General features: G+C 45.3%; 1 protein-coding gene across 9 annotated transcripts; it reads right to left on the bottom strand.

Annotated features, from left to right (window-relative positions):
- Window positions 1–5351: 5351 nt before the first annotated feature.
- Window positions 5352–20655, bottom strand: LOC111842361 (sodium-coupled neutral amino acid transporter 4-like). 9 transcript variants are annotated; one of them, XM_023808865.2, is made up of 17 exons: window positions 20515–20611; window positions 14473–14682; window positions 12161–12359; window positions 11862–11949; window positions 11643–11758; window positions 10662–10735; window positions 10473–10565; window positions 10201–10282; window positions 9985–10067; window positions 9843–9901; window positions 9363–9620; window positions 9192–9271; window positions 8978–9078; window positions 8619–8743; window positions 7447–7591; window positions 6781–6878; window positions 5352–6646 (listed from the first exon to the last, which is right to left on the bottom strand). In XM_023808865.2, the coding sequence occupies exons 3-17, from the start codon at window positions 12271–12273 to the stop codon at window positions 6545–6547; spliced, it is 1617 nt and encodes a 538-aa protein (XP_023664633.1). In that variant the 5' UTR covers window positions 12274–12359; window positions 14473–14682; window positions 20515–20611; the 3' UTR covers window positions 5352–6544. The 9 variants fall into 9 exon arrangements, with proteins under 9 accessions (XP_023664633.1, XP_023664636.1, XP_023664634.1 ...); XM_023808868.2 differs by having other exon boundaries at window positions 14585–14682; XM_023808866.2 differs by lacking the exon at window positions 20515–20611 and adding an exon at window positions 19296–19589 and having other exon boundaries at window positions 14473–14685.
- Between the last annotated feature and the right edge of the window lie 106 nt (window positions 20656–20761).

The following is a 20761-nucleotide window of genomic DNA, read 5'->3' as shown; positions in this document are numbered from 1 at the left end:
GCAGTACCCGAGGTATAAATCACAGAGGTGTGTTTTGAGCAGTACCCAGGGTATAAATCACAGAGGTGTGTGTTTTTGGCAGTACCCGGGGTATAAATCACAAAGAGGTGTGTTTTGGGCAGTACCCGGGGTATAAATCACAAAGAGGTGTGTTTTGGGCAGTACCCGAGGTATAAATCACAGAGGTGTGTTTTGAGCAGTACCCGGGGTATAAATCACAGAGGTGTGTGTTTTTGGCAGTACCCGGGGTATAAATCACAGAGGTGTGTGTTTTGGGCAGTACCCGGGGTATAAATCACAGGTGTGTTTTGAGCAGTACCCGGCTATAAAACCCAGCTGAATATTGTAAATATTCCATGCACTCCAGGGATAAACAAATTCGCACCTCTAATAAAACATTGTGGGTTAGGACAGTGTTTCCCAACCTAGTCCTCATGGAACCCCGGATAGTCCATGTTTTTGCTCCCTCCCAGCTCCCAGCCAATCAGGAACACTGAATACCTGGTACAGGTGCACTGGGAGCTGAGAGGAAGCAGAAATGAGGACTGGGTTGGGAAACGTTGGGTTAGAGGATCATATTCTGCAACAAAACCAAATTATTTGAGCCAAACAACTGAAAACAATACCCGGGTTACGATATTTTGACTTTACGATACGTAAATGTTTTTTGCTTTCACTGCATTATTCAATAAATTACTTGAGGCTGAAGGCTAATGTGAGTGTTCTAAGCATGTTTTTAAATTAGGCTAGGCTAGGCTATGATGTTTATTAGGTTAAGTGTGCTGTATAAAAATGCATTTTCACTTTACGATATTGTCACCTTTTGATAGTTTTATCAGAACGTAACCCCATCGTAACCTGGGCAGAGGCTGTATTCTTGGAATAAGCACAATTCCATACAGTTTACCTCATGGTGAGGGCTGATGTAGTGCCTCTTAATGACAAATTATTACCATTACCATATTATAAAATGCCATATCATCCTGAAATACATCATATTCTGTGGATTGCACATATAAACATAAAATCCTTGTCTATATTCAAAAACGTACGGTATAAATTCATTCAAAGTAGTATTCCATATTAACCGTGACTGAGTGACTGAGTGATCTGTTCATCTGAATTAATTTGTATAATGCTGGGTTCCCATTGCTTGTAGGTGCTGGCAAACCCAAAGGGACCTTCGACCCAAATCTGCCCCAGCTGCATTAACATTCCTCAGACGTCTGATTTCCATGGGGACTGCAGGGTCTGACCGGGCTCCTGTTCACTCCGCCCCCGTGGGCTTCTCACTGGGCACGGACCCCACATTGCGGGTCCTTCCCATGGCCAGGATTACCGTACCTTTACCCAGGACCTCGGCAATCTCTCCAGGAACCTGGAGCCAGGACCTCACACGCCGCTGATAGAGATCCACGGGAGAGACTCGTCTGGACATAAATAAACACGATCAATAAAAAATCAAGTAATAGCCGAATCAGAATACTCCAAAAACGCAAGATGACTGGTGTCAGTTTTGGATGGGACTGTTCCACATGGCGACCGTGGGTAACATTTAGAGAAGCTAACTAGTTAGCTTTGCTGCTAAGTAACTGTAGGCAAGTTATCTGGCTTTCAGTCTACAGACAGTCTCTGAGATTGTGCTTGTTGCGAACCCTATCGAGATGAAGTGCCGCGCAGTTGTTTGTGATGGGGCAAGTAAGACCCGCGGTGCAACTGTGGGACTATTTCGGCGGCCATGCATCGGAATGAACTGTGAGGCTAAACTCAGCGCGAGATTTTCTTTAAAAAGACCCCGTAGCAGATATGCTGTTAGTCAAGGGCAAACTGGAGACCTGCAGGTGTGTCACTGAAGGGCAGACTCTCCGCTGTTCCATTCATCACATTCCAGGCAGATATCTAGCTGTTTAAATGGATGAACTGGAGTCACTCAGAAGAGGATTACCTAGACAAAAATAACAATAGTTCAAATTCTATCTTTAAGTGTAGTAGTCAAGTGAACTACAGCAGATCAAAACAAGAAGAGAGCATACAATGAGGTACAGGGCATTGTATGTTTAAAACCAAACCAGATGCATTGTAGTTTGACCATAATTCTGGAGTGATGCTGGACTGCAGCCCTTGGATTACAACAGCTGGAATTTTCCTTACATCCAATGGACTCGGACTCACATGCAGGAACAGACGCTGAACAGATGTACAACATTTTCGTCATGATTTCAGTAAAGCAGCATGCTTCAGAAAGTCACACCACCCTTGATGTGATTCTGAAGAGAAGCCTACGTCGATGACATAGTTTGATATTGGGGGGCACACAACTTAATAATTCAAAAGCCAAGGTGTATTTATGGGGGGATTAATGAAGATGAAAATTAAAAGTGTGGGGTACACACCCTCCGGACCCACCCTGTCCGCGTTCCCCCTGGTCCCAACGCCACGTGAGTTTTTATCACATTGGCAGCAGATGTAGATGTTGAATACTCCTGAGATCAAACTCAGCACCACAAGCAGGGAGCTATAATGAGGTAGCAATAAAAGAACTTTAAAGACTGTTATCTAGCATCGAATGCCACTATCGATTGTCACATGAATGGCACCTGGTTCCCCTTCTAAATAAGACACATGGAAACTCAAACAATATCCCCAAAGGACAGGTGTAAGTGAAATGAGCCAAATCATTTTGTGAAACATCATAGTCCCTTCACCACACATAGCTAAATGTAGTTAAACAAGACATTTTCATAAGACTCACTGGCAAATCCCAGTGAATATTCTGCAGTTCAAAAAACATCCAGTAGGGGGCAGCACGAAAGGATGATAGATGGGCCGAAAGTCCTATGGATTAAAAGGCTCACCGTTTTCCTAGAATCAGTACAGTTAATCCTGAAGGCCGATGGGGGCTGAGCGAGATGAGATAAAATGCTGCACCAATGAATCAGACATACCGCAAATAGCATATGGTGCATATACACACTGATCAGCCATATAACATTAACACCACTGACAGGTGAAGTGAATAACATTTATTATCTCGTTACAATGGCACCTGTCATGGGTGCCATTATATATTAGGCAAGTGAACAGTCAGTTCTTGATTTTGATGTGTAGGAAGCAGTAAAAATGGGCAAGTGTAAGGATCTGTGTGACTATGAGAAGGACTGAATTGTGATGGCTAGACAACTGGGTCAGAGCATCTCCAAAACAGCAGGTCTCGTGGGGTGTTCCCAGTATGCAGTGGTCAGTAACTACCAACAGTGGGCCAAGGAAGGCTAACCAGTGAACCGGCGACGGGGTCATGGTCGCTCGAGGATCATTGATGCACATGGGGAGCGAAGACTAACCTGCCTGGTCTGATCCCACAGGAGAGCTACTGCAGCACAAATTGCTGAGAAAGTTAACGCTGGCTGTGATAGAAAGGCGTCAGAACACACAGTGCATCACTGCTTGCTGTGTATGGGGCTGTTTAGCTGCAGACCGGTCAGGGTGCCCATACTGACCCCTGTCTACCACTGAAAGTGCCTACGATGGACATGTGAGCGGCAGAACTGGACGATGGATCGATGGAGGAAGGTGGCCTGGTCTGATGAGTCACATATTGTGTTATATCATGTGGACAGCTGGGTGCACGTGTGTCATTTCCTTGGGGAAGAGAACAGCACCAGGATGTACTATGGAAAGAAGGTAAACCGGTGGAAGCAGTGTCATGCTCTGGGCAATGTTCTGCATCTGCTGCTAACATCTAGGTGCTAGAAACCACAGGACACCTTCAGACGTCTAGTGGAGTTCATACCAGGTCAGAGCTGTTTTGACAGCATGAGGAGGACCTACACAATATAAGCCAGGTGGTCTTAATGTTATGGGTGATCTGTGAATATGTAACTGCTGTTGAGATATACTGCAGCTTTGCCGTGTGAGACAATTTGCAGGCACTAATAACAGAAGTACAGCTTAAGAGCCCTGATTCAGCACTGAAAAATAGGACATCATGAAATTAGATTGCCGATAATTACGGCAGACGAGTCTGCACCTGAAGCCAGCATCGGGCGGCCAAAGCCACCTCTGACCTTCCGGGCCACGTTATATAACATCACAAGTGATGGAGCAAAGTACACCAGTTCTTATTTTCACACCTTGGTAGCTATGTAGCAGCAGTAATCATAGTAGAGGAACACAGCCAGGAGTATTATGGAGTACCGAAACATCCGGCTGCCGGGAAACTGCAGATCTTGCAAATAAACAAGCATGCCAGGTACTGTACAGCTTCTCAAGATGCCCGTCATTATGTGAGAAGTCTTTAAATTTACATCGACTCAGCTCTGATTTTTTACAGATTCCTGCAGTGGCTTGGAACTGGGGGGGTATGTACCCCCTCCCCATATTTAATTTGGCTTCATTACTCCCTATTGTCCTCTGCAATATCACACACTCTCCTACGACCTTAGTGTCCAGGATTTCTATGGATTTTCACCTACGATTTTGCAGCTGCTGCAGAACTGAGAGTTAATGGCTTTTTTACATAGTGCACCTAAAAAGTACCTAAAGCAACAGCAAACATGCTCTTGTGGACTCAGAGGTCGTGTTCCTTGGCTTTATCTGACTATTCGGTCCAGATGGTTGATATGCTGGCGTCAGTCACCTGACATGCACCGTGAAAAACCCCCCCTTCCTGCTCACCTGCCAATCTCATGCTGGCGGGATAGTGCCGATGTGTGGCTCATAGGACGCTGTTCCTTTGACTGGAAGGTCATTGGTTTAAATTTCACCATCGGGCCCCTTACCCCGAATACTCCAGGGCCTGACCGACTCCGCTTTGAAAAAAGGGGTCTGCCAAATGCAAGACATTAGTCCCGGTTCTGTTGAGCAACCTGGGCTCCATTCTGAGATCCCAAAGAAAACCCAACGCTCTATCCGGGGGGACTAGCATCGAGGTAACCATGCCACAATTACACAATCCCACTGGCTGCTTCCGGAATTCCCCTGGGGTATGGAGCAGAGGGTGGTTCAGTGTTCACAGCACCCCTGAGACCATGGGAAGGATGACTTGGCTGGTGCCAATTACATACATAATGTAGTTTCATATGCAAGTATAACTAGTAAACAGGTAGCTTCAGTGTTCATTCATCCTGCAAAAACGTCACCTGGCAGATTGGAATAAGCAAAGGATTCAATAGACAAGCAGCCCGCCTTCCAAAGACCTGATGTATTATATCTATTAAGGCCATACTAGCTATAAACACACACACACACACACACACACACACACACACACACACACACACACACACACACACAGTTACCTTTAAGTTAACAGCAGAGTATGAGAAATACAAGACCAGTGATGCAAATGCAAATGAGTCAAATCAACACATTTATTACGCAAAATTATGTACATATACACAATTACAAACTGTATAAAGCTTACACACATTCCTGTCTGGGTGCATGAGAGACTGAGGATACATGACCAACAGATCACATAAACTATCACGTTATCACATCGGTTATCAGTACCAAAAAAGCCATTACATGTAGGTGTAATCTGGGAATTAGAAAAAAAACTATTTATATAACTGAGCTGGATCAGAAAGTTAAATGTAACTTCTTAGCCAAGTATGTTAAAGCTGAAGGCAAGTACATATTTATATAACAGGTTATAACTTATGTATAAAAATACTCATAAAATAATAAAATAGTATTCTCGGTTGACTTCATGAGTTGTTCACATTCTGACAGAGAAATTAAAAGTGCTCACATTAATTTAAGAAAATTGATAAATTCCTGAAGTCACACCGGACAGCACATAGATCCTCACGTGTCACAGCACCTGGTCAGACATACCGCACAGTAACACGGTAAACCCAAGTGATGTTGATATGTCTGATAAGAAAGATTCAAAGCTTTAAAAAAAAGATAGAAAACTACATAGAACGAATATTTAAAAAAAGGATACTTTTTACTTTCAGCTACAGTATAACTGGCAAATTGTTGCCTGTGAAGTAATGAAATAAAACATCAAAACCTTGTGCATCACTTGGAGGAAAGCAGAGGCTTCCTGCCCTGACGTGAAAATAAAAATGTCCAGAAAGTGCTTCTTGGCTGATGACTGATGCGAATTCCGCAAAACAGCAAACCGGGATCATGATGCGTCAGCGTGGTGCCACATCTGCTCACTCCAGGACTCTTTCCGCCATCATCACCTCACCAGATCATCTCCGAGGTCACGCTCGGATTTGATTGGTTGCGTGCGGATGACACATCCAGCCTTGGCTGGTCACTGTGACACGTTTCAGATGGTTGACATTGACGACCCCTCCGGTCTACCTTCACGGACTTGTACCGCCGATGTCAGAAGAAGTGTTACCACAAAATAGATCATTCCAGAACATTAAAAAAACACATGAGGAGGTGACTCTCCTTCAGAAGCAAATAGAGTATCTTTAATACTCCTTGGGGATGGAGGCCGTTTCACAGTAAGAGTCTGTGCAGCACACAAATTCTTAGTCCCCATGCCCCTCCGTGTCTGCAGCCTGCTCGGTCCAGGGCTTTAATGACCGTTTGTGCCGGGAGGGTTGTGGATCCAGTCCAGAACAATCAGGCTCAAACTTCCCATCATGAAGATCAAGCCCATTATAAGAAATATGGTGGCCTGTGCAGGACAAACAGAGAAGGTGTACAATCTGGGCTCGACCGCTACGCGTCACCACGCGTGTGACAACTGCTTTGCTAAAAACTCAACGCCATTTCTTGACTATTGACCCCCCACCCCCGCAGCCCACTTACTAAGATCTTCTGAGGTGACCGGAAGGAGAGGGACTTGACGAGCCGGAGGTAGAAGGCAGATGGCATGATGAATATCAACATGGTGGCAGCAGTGGCTCCTGGGGGGACAGAGGTGCATTTAGGGAGGCATGTGTCTTTAAATATGCAGAGATATATAAATACAAACTATATAGTCTAGTCAGGCTATGCCTTGTGAATATATGAAAACAGTAGTGGTTGGCCTGCAGTGTTTGCCAAGTCAGGACGTCTAACATCAACAAGGCTTTCATACAGCCATTTGCTGATCCATCCATTTTCTAACTGCCCATCCTGTCAGGGTCACAGAGGGCCTGGAGCCCATTTCTGGGCCCATGGTTGGAGTACACCCTGGATGGGAGATCAGTCCCTCACAGGGCACAAACATGTATACACTATGGGCAATTTCAATATGCCTATCAGGCTAACTGCACGTGTTTGAACTGCAGGAGTAAACCAGAGGACTTGGGGAGAACATGCAACCTACAGACATGGAACGGAGGTGGGGTTTAAACCTCAGACACTGGAGACATGAAGCAAGAATGCTACATGCAGAGCCAAATTAACACCAAAATCAACACTGACAACTGATACAGATAAAGGCTGGCAGTAAGAATAAGGGGCTTTTGTTGCCAGTTGGCCACAACTCACCGATGAAGCCAAAGATGTCTCTAATGCTGGGGACGAAAATCACCAGGAGGTTGTTGAACGTCAGGATGGCGGCGGCGATGAGAATGTGCCGGATCCAGCTGAACCGCTTGCCGGTGAAGAACAGGGTTACGATAGAGGAGCGAATCTGAAACACAGGGACAAGAAAAGGGAAAAAACCTCGGCGATTCATTATTAATGTTAAGGCTGCGCTCTCATACAGTGAAGGCTGAACTCCACTCTGCAAATGACGCTCACTTTCTGCACTTAAGTGCCATTTAACAGGAGGAAGCCGCTTTTACTGTAGTGGGGCGGCTATCCAGCATGCCCCAGTCCAGCTGAACCGCTCTCCTGATGCTGTACCATCCCTCAGAGACTGCAGCACCTGCCACGGGCGCACCCCCCCCCAACCCCCACCCTCCCTGCCGCCAATGCTGCACCCCACCCACCCCGTTCCAGCTGGCACTGCATCTTTGAGGGTGTTGGTGCACGAGTCAGGTGGGGTTGGGGGTGGGGGGGGGAGGGTCACAATGGGGATTCTTTCAACTGTCAGCTTGCTCTTTTGAGTTGGCCTGGGCACTGCTGTGTCATGCTGCGGGTCTAACAAGCAGTACCGTCCTCCAGTAACACTCAAGTTAATGCATGGCTATATAGTGCCCTCTGCAGGCCAAACACTGCTATTTCACATATTCACAAGGAACAGCCTGACGAAACCTATACAACCGTAAAGTAAATTGTTCCCACTTACACTGATCCATAGGTGTTACTTGTATATCTCTCCATATTTATATATATGCACACAAATACAGATGCAGGTGAGTAAGGGAATGTAAGCACATAAATGCATATAGAAAATTCATAAATATACTACAATTTGACAATAAAAGGCCTCTGATAATGCTGGGGAATGGCAGAGGTGCTCAAAAGCTGTTCTGTTTGTCAGGCCATCAGTGATTGGTTTATGCATATGGGGGCGGGGATAGCGCAGCGGTCATGGCAACAAGGAGACAGTCTTAAGAAATCGAGGTAGAATAAGCACATATAAACAAGTGAAAGACGCTGGCAGACATACATGGGCTTACATATGTGTAAATTCACAGGCTCTGAGGCATGATGACAGGTGTGCAGCGCGACGCATCGCAGTACAGGCAGCGTGTAGAGAGCGGGTCACTCACGGGGAAGAGCACGATGGGCACGGTGAGTGTGACGGCCATCAGCACCGCTACCCGCACCATGAGCAGAAGTGTGTCGAAGCGGTACACCTTCGTGAACGTGTGCAATAGCTCAGGCTCTACATTTTCTGCAGGGGATGGAGAGACGAGGATAAGATCTCCTGAGCAGGAAGTCATGACAAAGACCACCAAACCCGACATCATCATGCCAATGGTACACGTCTATCACAAATTTACTGAAATAAAAATATTTCTGCACTGTTTGATGCTTCTAATGGGTATTTAACTTAGAAACATAGCAATGTCCATGACCATGTTCCTATTGTAGGCCTTCAGCTGATCCGAGAGCTTACGCCTCGTACCGTAGAAGGTGAGGTAGCCGAACAGCGCAGACATCATGTACATGACGAGCATGGCTAAGATGGATAGGTTGGACACACGCTGCATCTTCCGACGGGAGCGCCTGGGGGTGGGGGTGGGGTAGGTTAAAACAAACAAACCAACAAACAAACAAACAAACAAACAAATCATGGTCAGACCTACAGCTCCCGCCACCAGGCCCACGGATGCCCTTACTCCTTTAGCTCGCTGTAGATTGGCAGCACCTCCGGGTGGCATACGAAGGCGAAAGCCAGGATGGGCACCGTGTACACCGTCTGCAAACGGACAGGGACGATTCATTACGGTGATGGTCGGGATGCGCGTACAGCGACCTACACACTATTCAGAACACCACCCCCGCCTCACCTGAGAGTTAAACACAAAGTACTTGGGTGTGCACATGTCATTGGACCCGTACTCTTCATAGTGCACCTCTGAGACATGGTCACTGGGCAGGCTGGGTGGGGCTGGGGGCATGGGCAGGTCAGCCCGAGCGAAGCCCACCTCCCCCGAGGCATTGGGGAGGAGGTGTGGTAACATCAAAGACCCATTCAGACTATGGTTAGAGGAGTGATGGTCAAGGATGGGCAGCGGGCAGGGGACCTGAGTCTTCTTATACATCAACTGCAACACACACATAAAAATGGCAGGCCATTGGTTATTAATTCATTATTCATTACTGGCCCAGTAGAAACCCTTACTGGAAGAAACCCATTTGGTGATCTTGATATTTTTGTAATGCTTCTCAAAGAATCAACCTCTGATCAGTTGAGGCTCCAACATCGCATGCGGCCCAATTAATAGAAGCGCCCCAAGTTGTCCGTAACCCAAGCTGACCAAACTCACCACTGCCAAGAAGAACACCATGCAGGAGAGGGAAAATCCACTGGTGTAGCCAAGGTAGCCTGTGGACGAGGTAGGTACAAGTCAACAGAAGAGCACCAGGAAGGCAGAGCACAGAGTCTGGCAGGGCTACTGGCCATCTTACCCAGGCTTTTGAGGAGGGACAGGGGCATAATGATGCCCATGGACACAAACACCACCAGGTAGTTTCCATTCAGGTACCATTCCCTGGGGGGGGAGGCAAGAGCAGACAACTAAGTCGGGATGAGTAGAGAATTGTGTCTACACTGGGACTGGGGGCGGGGCTTCAACAGAGAGACAACAGCGAGCGGGGCCAAGATGTACAGGGCGACCAACCAACCCAGAGATCTCCTCCAGGCCCATAAATGCACGGATCACCTCAGGCAGCTCGTACTTCACTATGAAGAGGTAGCTGGACATAGCTAACAGGAGACAAAAATGGATGTATGAGACCCAGGGACGGCAGACATCACCCAGCCCAAGGGTGGTCAATCAAAATGCCCAACGATTCACATTAATTACAAACAGGATGCTTAGTACTAAAAGCTATACTGTGTCTACAAATTATGGCGAAGCATTAATATTAGTCCACCTCTAGTTACCAAATGTTACCTCCAATGTTTTGCAGAGTTATTGAGCCAAAGGCCACCATTTTGCCTGGCCAACCAAAAGCTCTCTCGCCCAGAGTCTCGTATATCAGGGAACCTGCAGACACAGAGCACAAGCACAGAGCTGACACTTTGAGCACCAGGTCGCGCATCTGCAAATTCAGCTGGCCGCCCATGCAAATGGGACACTCACGTCCTTCCTTTGCCGTCATCAGCAGGAGATGGATAGAGTACAGGGAAAGGATCGCCACACTCAAGAGTAGGATTCTGCAATGAAGCCAGATAGAAGAGTTACAGTGAACGCAGACCATGGTCTGTTTTCTGGAAGCCTGGTATTTGGGGAACTCCATAAAAGCCAGAGCTTTCTAGACCACTTAAGCTATGACTGAACTGCATCTACATATCTATAATTCACAAAGTTTCCTGAATGTCAATCCAATGAGCAGACGCACGTGTAGTACTATGAGAAGCAAGAGCCAATCAGCAGAAGCATGTTGAGCTATTGGCTCATCAGGAGAACAGAAGTATGCTAAATTCAGATCTCACAGAAATACTTTAGCCAAAACATCTGCATGGTACTTAGTAAGAGTATCTCTTGCGGATCCCTTCCAGGATTTTAACCTAATATGGGATCATTAATCTTACTCTGTTGTGCTCTGAGCATGGTCTTGGGCTGGAGCTGGTTCTGTCAATCAAACTTAACACTGGGTCTGCTGTAACAAACCCCCCTCCACACACACACCTAGTACCACCACTTTCATAGCTACTGTGACATTGCAAGTGTAGCTAGACATAGTAGAACTTTGCCCTGGGCTATTCAACTTCTGGAATGAGTCCCAGAATAGCCCCGTGTGTCACGAAGAGGTTGTAATGTGATGAATTACTGTAAGGTCAAGTTCAAACTGACCAATGAGAAGGTGCTCTGCCTGGACTGGATAACCACAGCCCTGAAGTATCATACACAGGCTAACCCTATTACTCATTTGTGTGTTCAAGCCAACCAGCATACAAGGATAGCCCCAATACCAACTAGTAAACAAGTGCTATAGTCTTCAAGAAATAGGTCCACAGAGCAGTATAACTCCTCTCTCCTCATTGAGATCACCCAGACACAAAGAATAATTTGCCTTATGATCTTTAAGGCCAATCCATGCTGCCCATCACAAATACTCACATGAAGAGCAGGATGCCCGTGTTGGCCATGGCATAGGAGAGGCCCAGGATCCCGCTGCCCATGATGGCATTGCTGAGGTTAAATACTGACATCCCAAAGGAAGCGTGGCCAGGATGCTTCACACAGACACACACATAGTGTAGAGGCGTTATTCCAAATAAACGACACCGGTCTGAGGATTAAACATAAGTTTTATAATCCAAAGAGGTAGATGCTTACATATTCCTCATGGGAGGCTTCGTATTTTTTATTTGTAACTCCATTCGGAAGAAACCTTTGACTCTCTGCGCCTTCATCACAAAATTGGCTAGACAGTAGAGGGGATTGTTAGCCTTTATTATGCATAGGTAGGTGCGCACCGCAGCGCATCAAACAATCCGCACTTCACTCACAGAACATACCATGTGTACATTTCATACCACTAAAGACTCAAATTGTCTATACTGCAGCCCAATGAATGATTGGATGTTATCAAGATACCAAAGTTGTGTCAATAACACTCATGGCATAGGACTGACCTGTTGATAGTTGCCTTTTCACACTCGAAAGGTTCAGTGTATTGACCGCTCAGACTGTCGTTGCTGCTGTCATCCACTTCATTTGGGATCTTCTGCAGCTCCATGCGGTCCATGGCTACAGCTACTAAGAGGTCCTTACGCAAGGCGACCAAGTGAGAAAGCCAGCGGACCGTTTACCTTGCCTTTGCAACTCTGCGTTCTGCAAAACAGAGAGGAACAATTATCTGGGTATTCTACCAGGACGGGTGCTGAAGGCCGGTTTAGGTGTAGTTTGAAAGGCTGGTGGATATCAGCCAGCTTGACCTTCTGTCAATTAATCCTGCGCTTGCAGCCCTACAACATGGCAGCAGGTTCCAGGACTGCATGTGAAATTTCAGTGCTACACAGTTACAGTTATAATACTCAAAAGAACTAAATGTTCTTCGGCTTACGTGATGGACAGCACTTTTAATGAAACTGTACCAGTAAGATATGATGGACCTTTAAGCAAAAAGAAACCATCAGATATAAACCCCTTACAGAAATGTGATTAAATCCACAAATTTTCAGGATTCTGGATGGACTACAAGGCCATTTCAGTGACCCAAAATCTATGGCTATAACAGTGTTTTCTATAAGGAGAAATTCTACAAGGACTAAGGTACTTTCAGGGGAGCAATATTTGTTATCTTTACTCTGGAAGGATACCATGAAACCGGTTTATGCAAAATTTTAAAAATGACCTCCACAACAAGGTGACAGACCTACCCTCTCACCTGGGTCTAAGACCCCCTAAAAATCATAACATTTACGACAGCATACAAAAATTCAAAGACCTTCCCAAAGTCCTTTTTCGATAACATGAATAAACATTGTTAAACTTTTTAAACGGGAATCACAGACGCATTAAATATGCGAAGGAAATGCAAAAACATGATGCCCAACCTCATTGACTTTGAATCCTATCCATTAAAAATGAGCTGAGCTGACAAACATGACCTGTCTAAATCGCAGTATAATCATGCAAGGGCTCAGGCACAGCCCAGAATCACCAGCTACATCCATCAAACACACACCATACCAAGCGACAAAATCAGATAGCAAAATCTTAAACTGCACAGGTAGCTGACAGAGGACTAAAGATATATCAGCATAAAACAAGAAACCGAATCGGTAAGACCCTGTATATCAAACACAGGTCTTGAAGCTGCTCAGTGTATATCAGTTGCAGGTTCTTTTCCCCCCCAAAGGCTGTGCATCTGTCCACCCAGTTACCCTCATCCAATCAGGGTGGCCGTGACCTACAGGACATTCTTGTAAACAGCCGCCACAAAGCATGTTGCAGGCAGCTTGGGCTACCGATCCAGCACAGCTTTGGGCCGATTTCCTTTTCTGGCACTTAAAACTACCGCAGATCCAAAATAAAGAAAACCAACAGTATTTACAAACAAGGCCCAGGAGGGTCTTTTTCAGTCCCATGGCCCGAAGTAGTCTGAGCTTTTAAAGTTAAATCAGCTCACTCACTGAGGGGTGGAAGAGCATTACCTCACACTGCACTCTCCCCGGGATGCACGGTCACGCTACTGTCGGCGGGATGGGCAAAGAAAGGCCTTTAAAGAGGAGAGGGAGGTCCCTGAGGAGCCAATCAGAGCCACCTCCACCCCCACCCCCTCACCAGCCACCTGCGTCACGCAGGGATGCAGGAAAAGCACAAGCGGCAGCATCAGGAGTGCCGTTGCGTCAATGGCTGTTTGCTCAGCGCAGACCGTGATCGGGGGCAGAGGTGGCGCCACTCTGAAGCTGCCCTGAGTCTGTGGGCCCCCCCCCTCGACCTCCGTATTGACACTAGGGCCCCTGCCAAGGATGGGGGCTGCATGCCACTGGAACAAGAAGCTATGACAGCCACCCCCCAGTCAGCGGCTGGGGTAGAGCCAGCGTCTGCCACTGGGTTAGGGTTAAACGCCATGTTGGGTCTGGGTGCCTCAATTCACCACCAGCCCAACGCACGTTTGCCTTCAAGAGTAACAGAAATCCTACGACTGCAAAATAAAACCAATAATATTTTTTCAGCAATATTTAGAAATAAAAAGCAATGCAAGATATCCTATTAAAAGCAAGTAGCCGATTGGAGAATGGCCCAAAAGTCCCATTCGATTAAACGTTTACTGTGTTAAACGACGGCCTGAGTCTATTCTGAAGTCAAAACTTTAATCTACTTCATTCTTCAATTCTACTGTATGATATTATGATTTTAAAAAAATACATTTAATACTGAAATGAAGTCCCTGTCCACAATAATACTACACCTCTCACTACAAAGCATATTTACATACCTCACAACGTTCACCAACATCCAAATGACATGGATCTTCTCCTTCTATATCCTCGCCCCAGTAAAATCGAAGAACATTCAGTCTTCCTGACCATGTGACCCGTACCACTGACCTGTCATGGGCTGGTCCTTATGCCAAAGCCCACCTCATATAGCCAGAGGGCTGGTCCTTATCCTGAAGCCCTCCTCACAAGGCTAGAGGGTTGGTCTTCTGCTTAAAAGAAAAGACCAGTACCGTTTTCAGTTATCGTAACCACACATTTATTGTAGGTGAATTACAGGATGGATAGCATGCTATTAGCCTTGTCCTCCCCTGACCCTGTTGTGCTGCAAGACTGGGATGGTGACCAAAATCTGGATCTGTGGAATCTGCAGGACCAGCAAAGCCTCTGACTGTACTGAACCGAACCCAGAGGCGGAATTAGCCTTGACACGGCGCCAAAGCGAGCACGGAGCCTAGCATGCCTTTGACAATGTGCGTTGATGATCCTGTGTACACAGATAAGCCAAACTCTGTTTACTTTTGTAGGATAAAAGGTCACTCCAGTCAGACCCGGGTTCTATGCCCCAGACTTGGGGGTTGGTTGTCATGGTGATGGCGTAAGCCAACATGCCCAACATGGAGGGACAGCAGCAACTCAGCCGAGTCGGCGGTTAAAAATACTCCAGCAAAGAACCAGCTGCCCCTCTTGTGTCCTGTGAGATTGACTTGACAGCCAATTAAGGGACCCGAGGACGTTACTGCCTGTCCTCCTTACATTTCATATCCCAGCCTCCTAGACCAGTTTGTTACCATGGGCCCTAGACAGAACATGGGCAGAGCTCTTCATGTTTTGTGCTCAAGTTCATTGGTTAAGGGGCTGCCTGTCGTTTACAATGTAGGTACCTTCAAATCAAACTCTGAATGCAGCGCCCAGCATTACAGGCACTGCGCGTATTCGTTGGACCCTCTTCTCTCACATATAGGGATACAGCTCGTCGACTTCGCAGAAGAATTCCTCCAGAAGGACCCGGTTTACTACATGAACTGCAGTTCAGCGTGAAAACACAAACGCAGCCCTCAAAATCTCCACACAGACAAATCTCCACACGCATTTGCAGATCTACTGTGGCAGAAGTGTAGCAAAAATCATGTGTAAAAAGGCAGACCTCTCAATTGGCTGTCAGTTGTAACTGATGACATCAGTATATAAAACTCTTGGAGCAAAATACTTAAAACTCTTTCAGCCATTAATACCTATGTACGCATTTACAGATTTGTCCACACACATAAAAATCTCAGTACAGAATCTGATTATGCACACGGATTCGGAATACACATTTACAGATTCCTGTACACATTTGCAAATCTCAGTATGCATATACAAATTCTTTGACACACTTACAAAGCTGATTACGCAGATGCAATCCCACAACTCTCCATATACATCTGCAAATAATTTTGCTGCAATAATAGCCCCATGCTAGTCTTCTCAGAGAAGGTGAGTAAGACACCTGAAAGGCTACTGCCTATGGATTCCCCGAATGGTGAACTACTCATGCATTGTCTCTAAGAGACACCATGTCCAAGCCAAGATGCTCATTGTGCCACTGAACATTAAGCCAAAGGTTAATGATCAACTTTGTAGTTGTGTCATCTGATTTGACTTGAGGTTGAGCCATGTGAGGAGAGCTATGAAGGGATCACTACTTGTTGGTAAGTTGACCATGAAACATAGCAAAGAAGCCAAACAGGCCACGAACAGCGAAATAATGCATCAGTGTTTGTTGGGCAAGTCTTCCATGCAAGCTACCTTCCTATGCTTCTTCTTCTGGGTGTTCTGCATGAGGACCATATTCAAGGCTGCATCGCAGCAGTTTCAAATGGTGGCGGCTAAGAGACAGATATCATAACGTTAAGCCTAAAACCCACTGGTGGACCGAAGCATGATGAAGCTGGAAAATGAGACCTTCAGGGAGATGTTGCACAGGGGGGTCCTGAGAACACTGATGGGTACCGGCAGGCCAGAAGGCCTGCAGTAAAGCCTGTCAGAGACAACAGCATGTGTATGGGAATGGCTTGGAGAGGCCATGGAGACTGTCAGGTGGCCCCAAAGGTATTTTGGTGCTGATCAATTCTGACAATATATTTCTGAGCAGTGGAAGAAACATTTTGAAGAACTCCTTTACTCAGTGGATAAGGCTCCTCAGCAGGAGGCAGTGTTGGAAACTTCTGGTGGATCATTCACTGTTATGGTGATCAACGCCTCTTTGGTACCGTAGGAGTAGATGACATCTGTAGAAAACTTTGGACAGAACTGGTCTGACATGGTAGACGTACTTCTCAACATTGCATGGAAGGGAAATTAAGTACTTTTGGACTAAGAAGCAAGGGTGGTGGTCTTTATAAGAGGAGGACCAACAGAGGGATCACACTTCTCAGTCTCCCTGGAAAAGCCTTTGCCAGTACTGGACACGAGACTCCGCCCCATGGTCAAATCTAGGAATCGGCATGAACAATGTGGATTCCAGTCCGGCCGTGGAACTGTGGCGAAGCCCTTCTCCCTCTCTCTGTCATGTGAGGGTCTGTCGGACCCGATGGTGAACCATGTCCGGTCATCAGACTCCCTGTCCACCTTCAATCAACGCCTCTAGACCCACTGGCTCTACGAATTTCACTACCAGCATAAAGCCTCTGTTACCTAAATGTTCTTATTTTGCACTTCTGGTCATTGAACTTGGTCTTATTGGGTTCTTGTTCTTTAGAAATCGCTGCGTGATTGTTGCAGCTCCTGTTCTGATATTGCTTACACTGTTTTGGAAGCTCTACCTAGCTGTACTTATCCCTAATTGAGAGTCCTTGACAGCATGTATGTTCGCAATGCGCCATTTGTCTCACTTGTATGTCACTTTGGACAGAAGCATCAGCTAAATGTGTAAATGTAAATGCAAAGGAATGGAACATGGTAACAGTCGACATGGAATTTGAGTACCTGAAGGCTGCAAATAACTGCGTGCCTCAGCACAGACGCCGAGAGGCGCTACAGGAACATGGCTGACCAGTGCTGCTGCCTCGTTTGAATGTAGCAAGGTTTGAGTCCACATACTTGGCACAAAGGGGAAACTGTTCAGAGCAGGTGGTAAGGATGCATCTTGTCTTGATTTTGGTCATTGGTTTTCGTGGACAGGACATTAGGGCATTGAACTTTTGCTCAGGGTATCGGGGCACTGAACACTTGGTAACGGTATTCCAGATGTACCTATCCATCCATGCAGTGGACTCCATATCCTGTTGTTTTAATACACATCTTCCTTTTGATTAAAACATACAATTCCAACACATTCTAACAGTTCACTCCATGCCCTTATTAAAACACAAATTCTGGAATAACAGTATTAATATTTTTCCAGTGACACTTTCCTTGGTTGCTTTTGTATGGATACAGACACTTGTAAATTTTCAAAACGACAGTATCAAGTGTTTATGTATAAATTCACAAACGTTCAGTTGGTAAGAAGTTCAGAATACGATGTCTCTTTTTAAACGCTTGGTAATACAATAACTCAGCACAAACAAACCATGCAATAACTGCTTAAATGTTCCATCCAAAAACATCTATGATATAACAGTTATTCTGGGAGGTATACTGCAACCTCAGTTCAATCGACATGTAAACATACCATGGGGGTCCTTTTGGTCAATATAAGAGTTTAAGTAAACTTGCCACTACAACCAAACAGCACTAGTTGTTTTTCGAAGTGTCTTTAATTATCGATCCAGCTATCGATCTGTTTATTGCCACGCCTTTACCAACGAGACAGGGGTCATATTTTGTAACATGGAAGATGCGATAGGACAGGTCAGTGATGTAAGTCTCCGGCCTTGACATCAAGGTAACTTCACTAAAAACAAACAGCCAGAGAGGCCAACCACAGGGAGAGAAGCACAGGCCGGCGGGCCAGTATCACAAATCAGAATTTCTCGCTTAGCTGGATAACTTGTTGGATTTAAGGTAGTCTGAGTTGAACATAAGGGAACCAAGAAAAAAATCCATTTAAACTGGAGTACCTTAAATCCAGATGGTTACCTAGCTAAGCAAGGAATACAGCTTACATCCAGATACAGGCCCCAGGTTTTCTAGCAGTGTTTGGGAGGAATGTGCCCACCTTTTCCACCTTAATAAAAGCTAAATGCAGAAACTCACAGCTCTTAACAAGTCCTGTTAAATCTGCCAACTTTTACACTTCATTTACTCAAGAACGGCCAACCAAGGACCAGTTTCACAAAAAAAGGACTGGATTTGAATGAAGAACGCATCTTTGGATGAGGGAGGAGGACGCAGGAGCATCACCATGGCAACAAGGCTAATGACACGTGGAGCCAGATTCAAACCCGTAAGCTGGCAAAGTGAAAGGCAACAGCAGTACATGCTGAGGCGCTGCGTGAGCCAGTCTGAAACTGCAACTGGGCGGGTCATCTTACCACTGCATTCTTCTACTTGGGGATAAAGAGATACTATATATACATACACTAATATTATATACACCCACACAGGCATGTATATACCGAATATGCCTCACATAGCGGAAGAAGTTAACAATCTGTGCAATGTCTCAGGTTATATAACCTACACCGTTTTTAAGATCCCAGCAGTACAAATCTCACCCTGCAGCATTTAATAGCCTGGCAAGCCAGCTGCTGCACTCAGGGTATGGCCGACAGTCCATAATTTCATATAGGCCAATTTAAAAGAATTACTTAAGGGCACAATGGAAAAATAAGGAAATCGTTCAGTTCAATGGAGAACTGAAAATTATAATTTACAAGATATTTTATAGATATACTTCCTTGCAGTTTTCGGGTCTCCGTGCTAATGCAGATGAATTCAGGCTCAGTAATGACGTCTCTGTGGGCACCTGCCTTCAATTTAACGAGGCGCGCAGTTTCCCACGACTTCGGCATTCTGCTGCTACTACTGGAAACTTAATGACTCAATTAGCGAAAATATTCTAATAAAGGTCTAAGAGATTCATTAATCACTTCCACCTTGGCAGAAGCCTCCATTAACGACTCCAACCTTGAAATTAACGTAATTAAACAGCACATTGTACTGGCAACTACGTAAATAAAATTACTTTCCCTGGTTTTTAAAAACATTCAGTGAAAGTAGGTCTACCCGGTTCTCGCTCTCCAATGCATTACGCCGTCGGGTCCTGCGGCCCATCGTACAGAAAATATATTCTTATTGCACATACGATGGGCCGGAAAGAACGTCCAGCTTAGGACAATGACTTAACCGTGAAAAAATCCCATCAAGTTCAGCCCTCCCCCCCTCAAAAAAAGAGGCGAACATCAAGGTGGAGCTTCGGCAGCTGGAAACCTGATGATCAAAGAGCCATGCCTTATTTGTCTTTGAATCTTATTTACATTTCAAAGTTTAATTCATGACCAATTAAAGCCCAGCGTTAAAACATCTTTAAGAATCCGTGCAATTTCACTTCCTTTGAATGTTTCACGCAATTTCTGCGCCTTCCTGAGTTATTTTCTTCTGCTATGTCCAGACATTGGTTGAAGTTGTAAATTAATTTAACGCCACTTCGACGACTGCAAAACTCCTCCGGACTTTTGCAATACGATTTAAACAAATATGAGCAAAGTTTTATAAAACTTCAGACAAACAGACCATAACGACTTTGATAAGCTTATCAAAATGCGCAAAAAGCAAGAAAAATATTAACCAAGCTACAAACGGATGTAAGACAAACAAATGTTTTTACCATTCAATTTAAGATAAATTTACATCCAAGTATACCACAATATTTTTAAGTAGTCAAACAGTTACGAGATAATTATCTTCCAGATTAAAGTAAACGGTCATATTACATCAGGGAGTCTATTTTGGTGAAGTCTATTTTTCAGCCCTATTTGCATATTACGCAAAGTCATATTCACTGTACTCTGCTGTAAAGACGCGCCGATAAGGCGTGTTTTCTTACTCAGAGACGAAGTGTTTACTTTAAGGACAAAGCACATTTTCAACGGCGAGCGTGCAAATGGACCCACCTTATTTTGGCACTGCGGGCGGGAGGAGTAGCAGGAATGGCCGAACTACGGCTGCACGACCAGGACCCATAAAACGGCACTTAAATAGAGAGGAAATTTCCACCCTGTGACGTTTAAAAAGTACTACTGCGTTACTTTTGCGAGTAACACCACAAATTACCAAGGGACTGCCTCCTGAAACCCAGTAGACCTATCGATTACAAAATATATTTAAACTTAAAATAGTTTACAATCATTATTTTAATTT

The sequence above is a fragment of the Paramormyrops kingsleyae genome, chromosome 1 (assembly GCF_048594095.1).
Source record: "Paramormyrops kingsleyae isolate MSU_618 chromosome 1, PKINGS_0.4, whole genome shotgun sequence".
Taxonomy (NCBI): Eukaryota; Metazoa; Chordata; class Actinopteri; order Osteoglossiformes; family Mormyridae; genus Paramormyrops; species Paramormyrops kingsleyae.
Note: the sequence above shows the minus strand (reverse complement) of the source record. Positions and strands in the feature narration are given on the sequence as shown.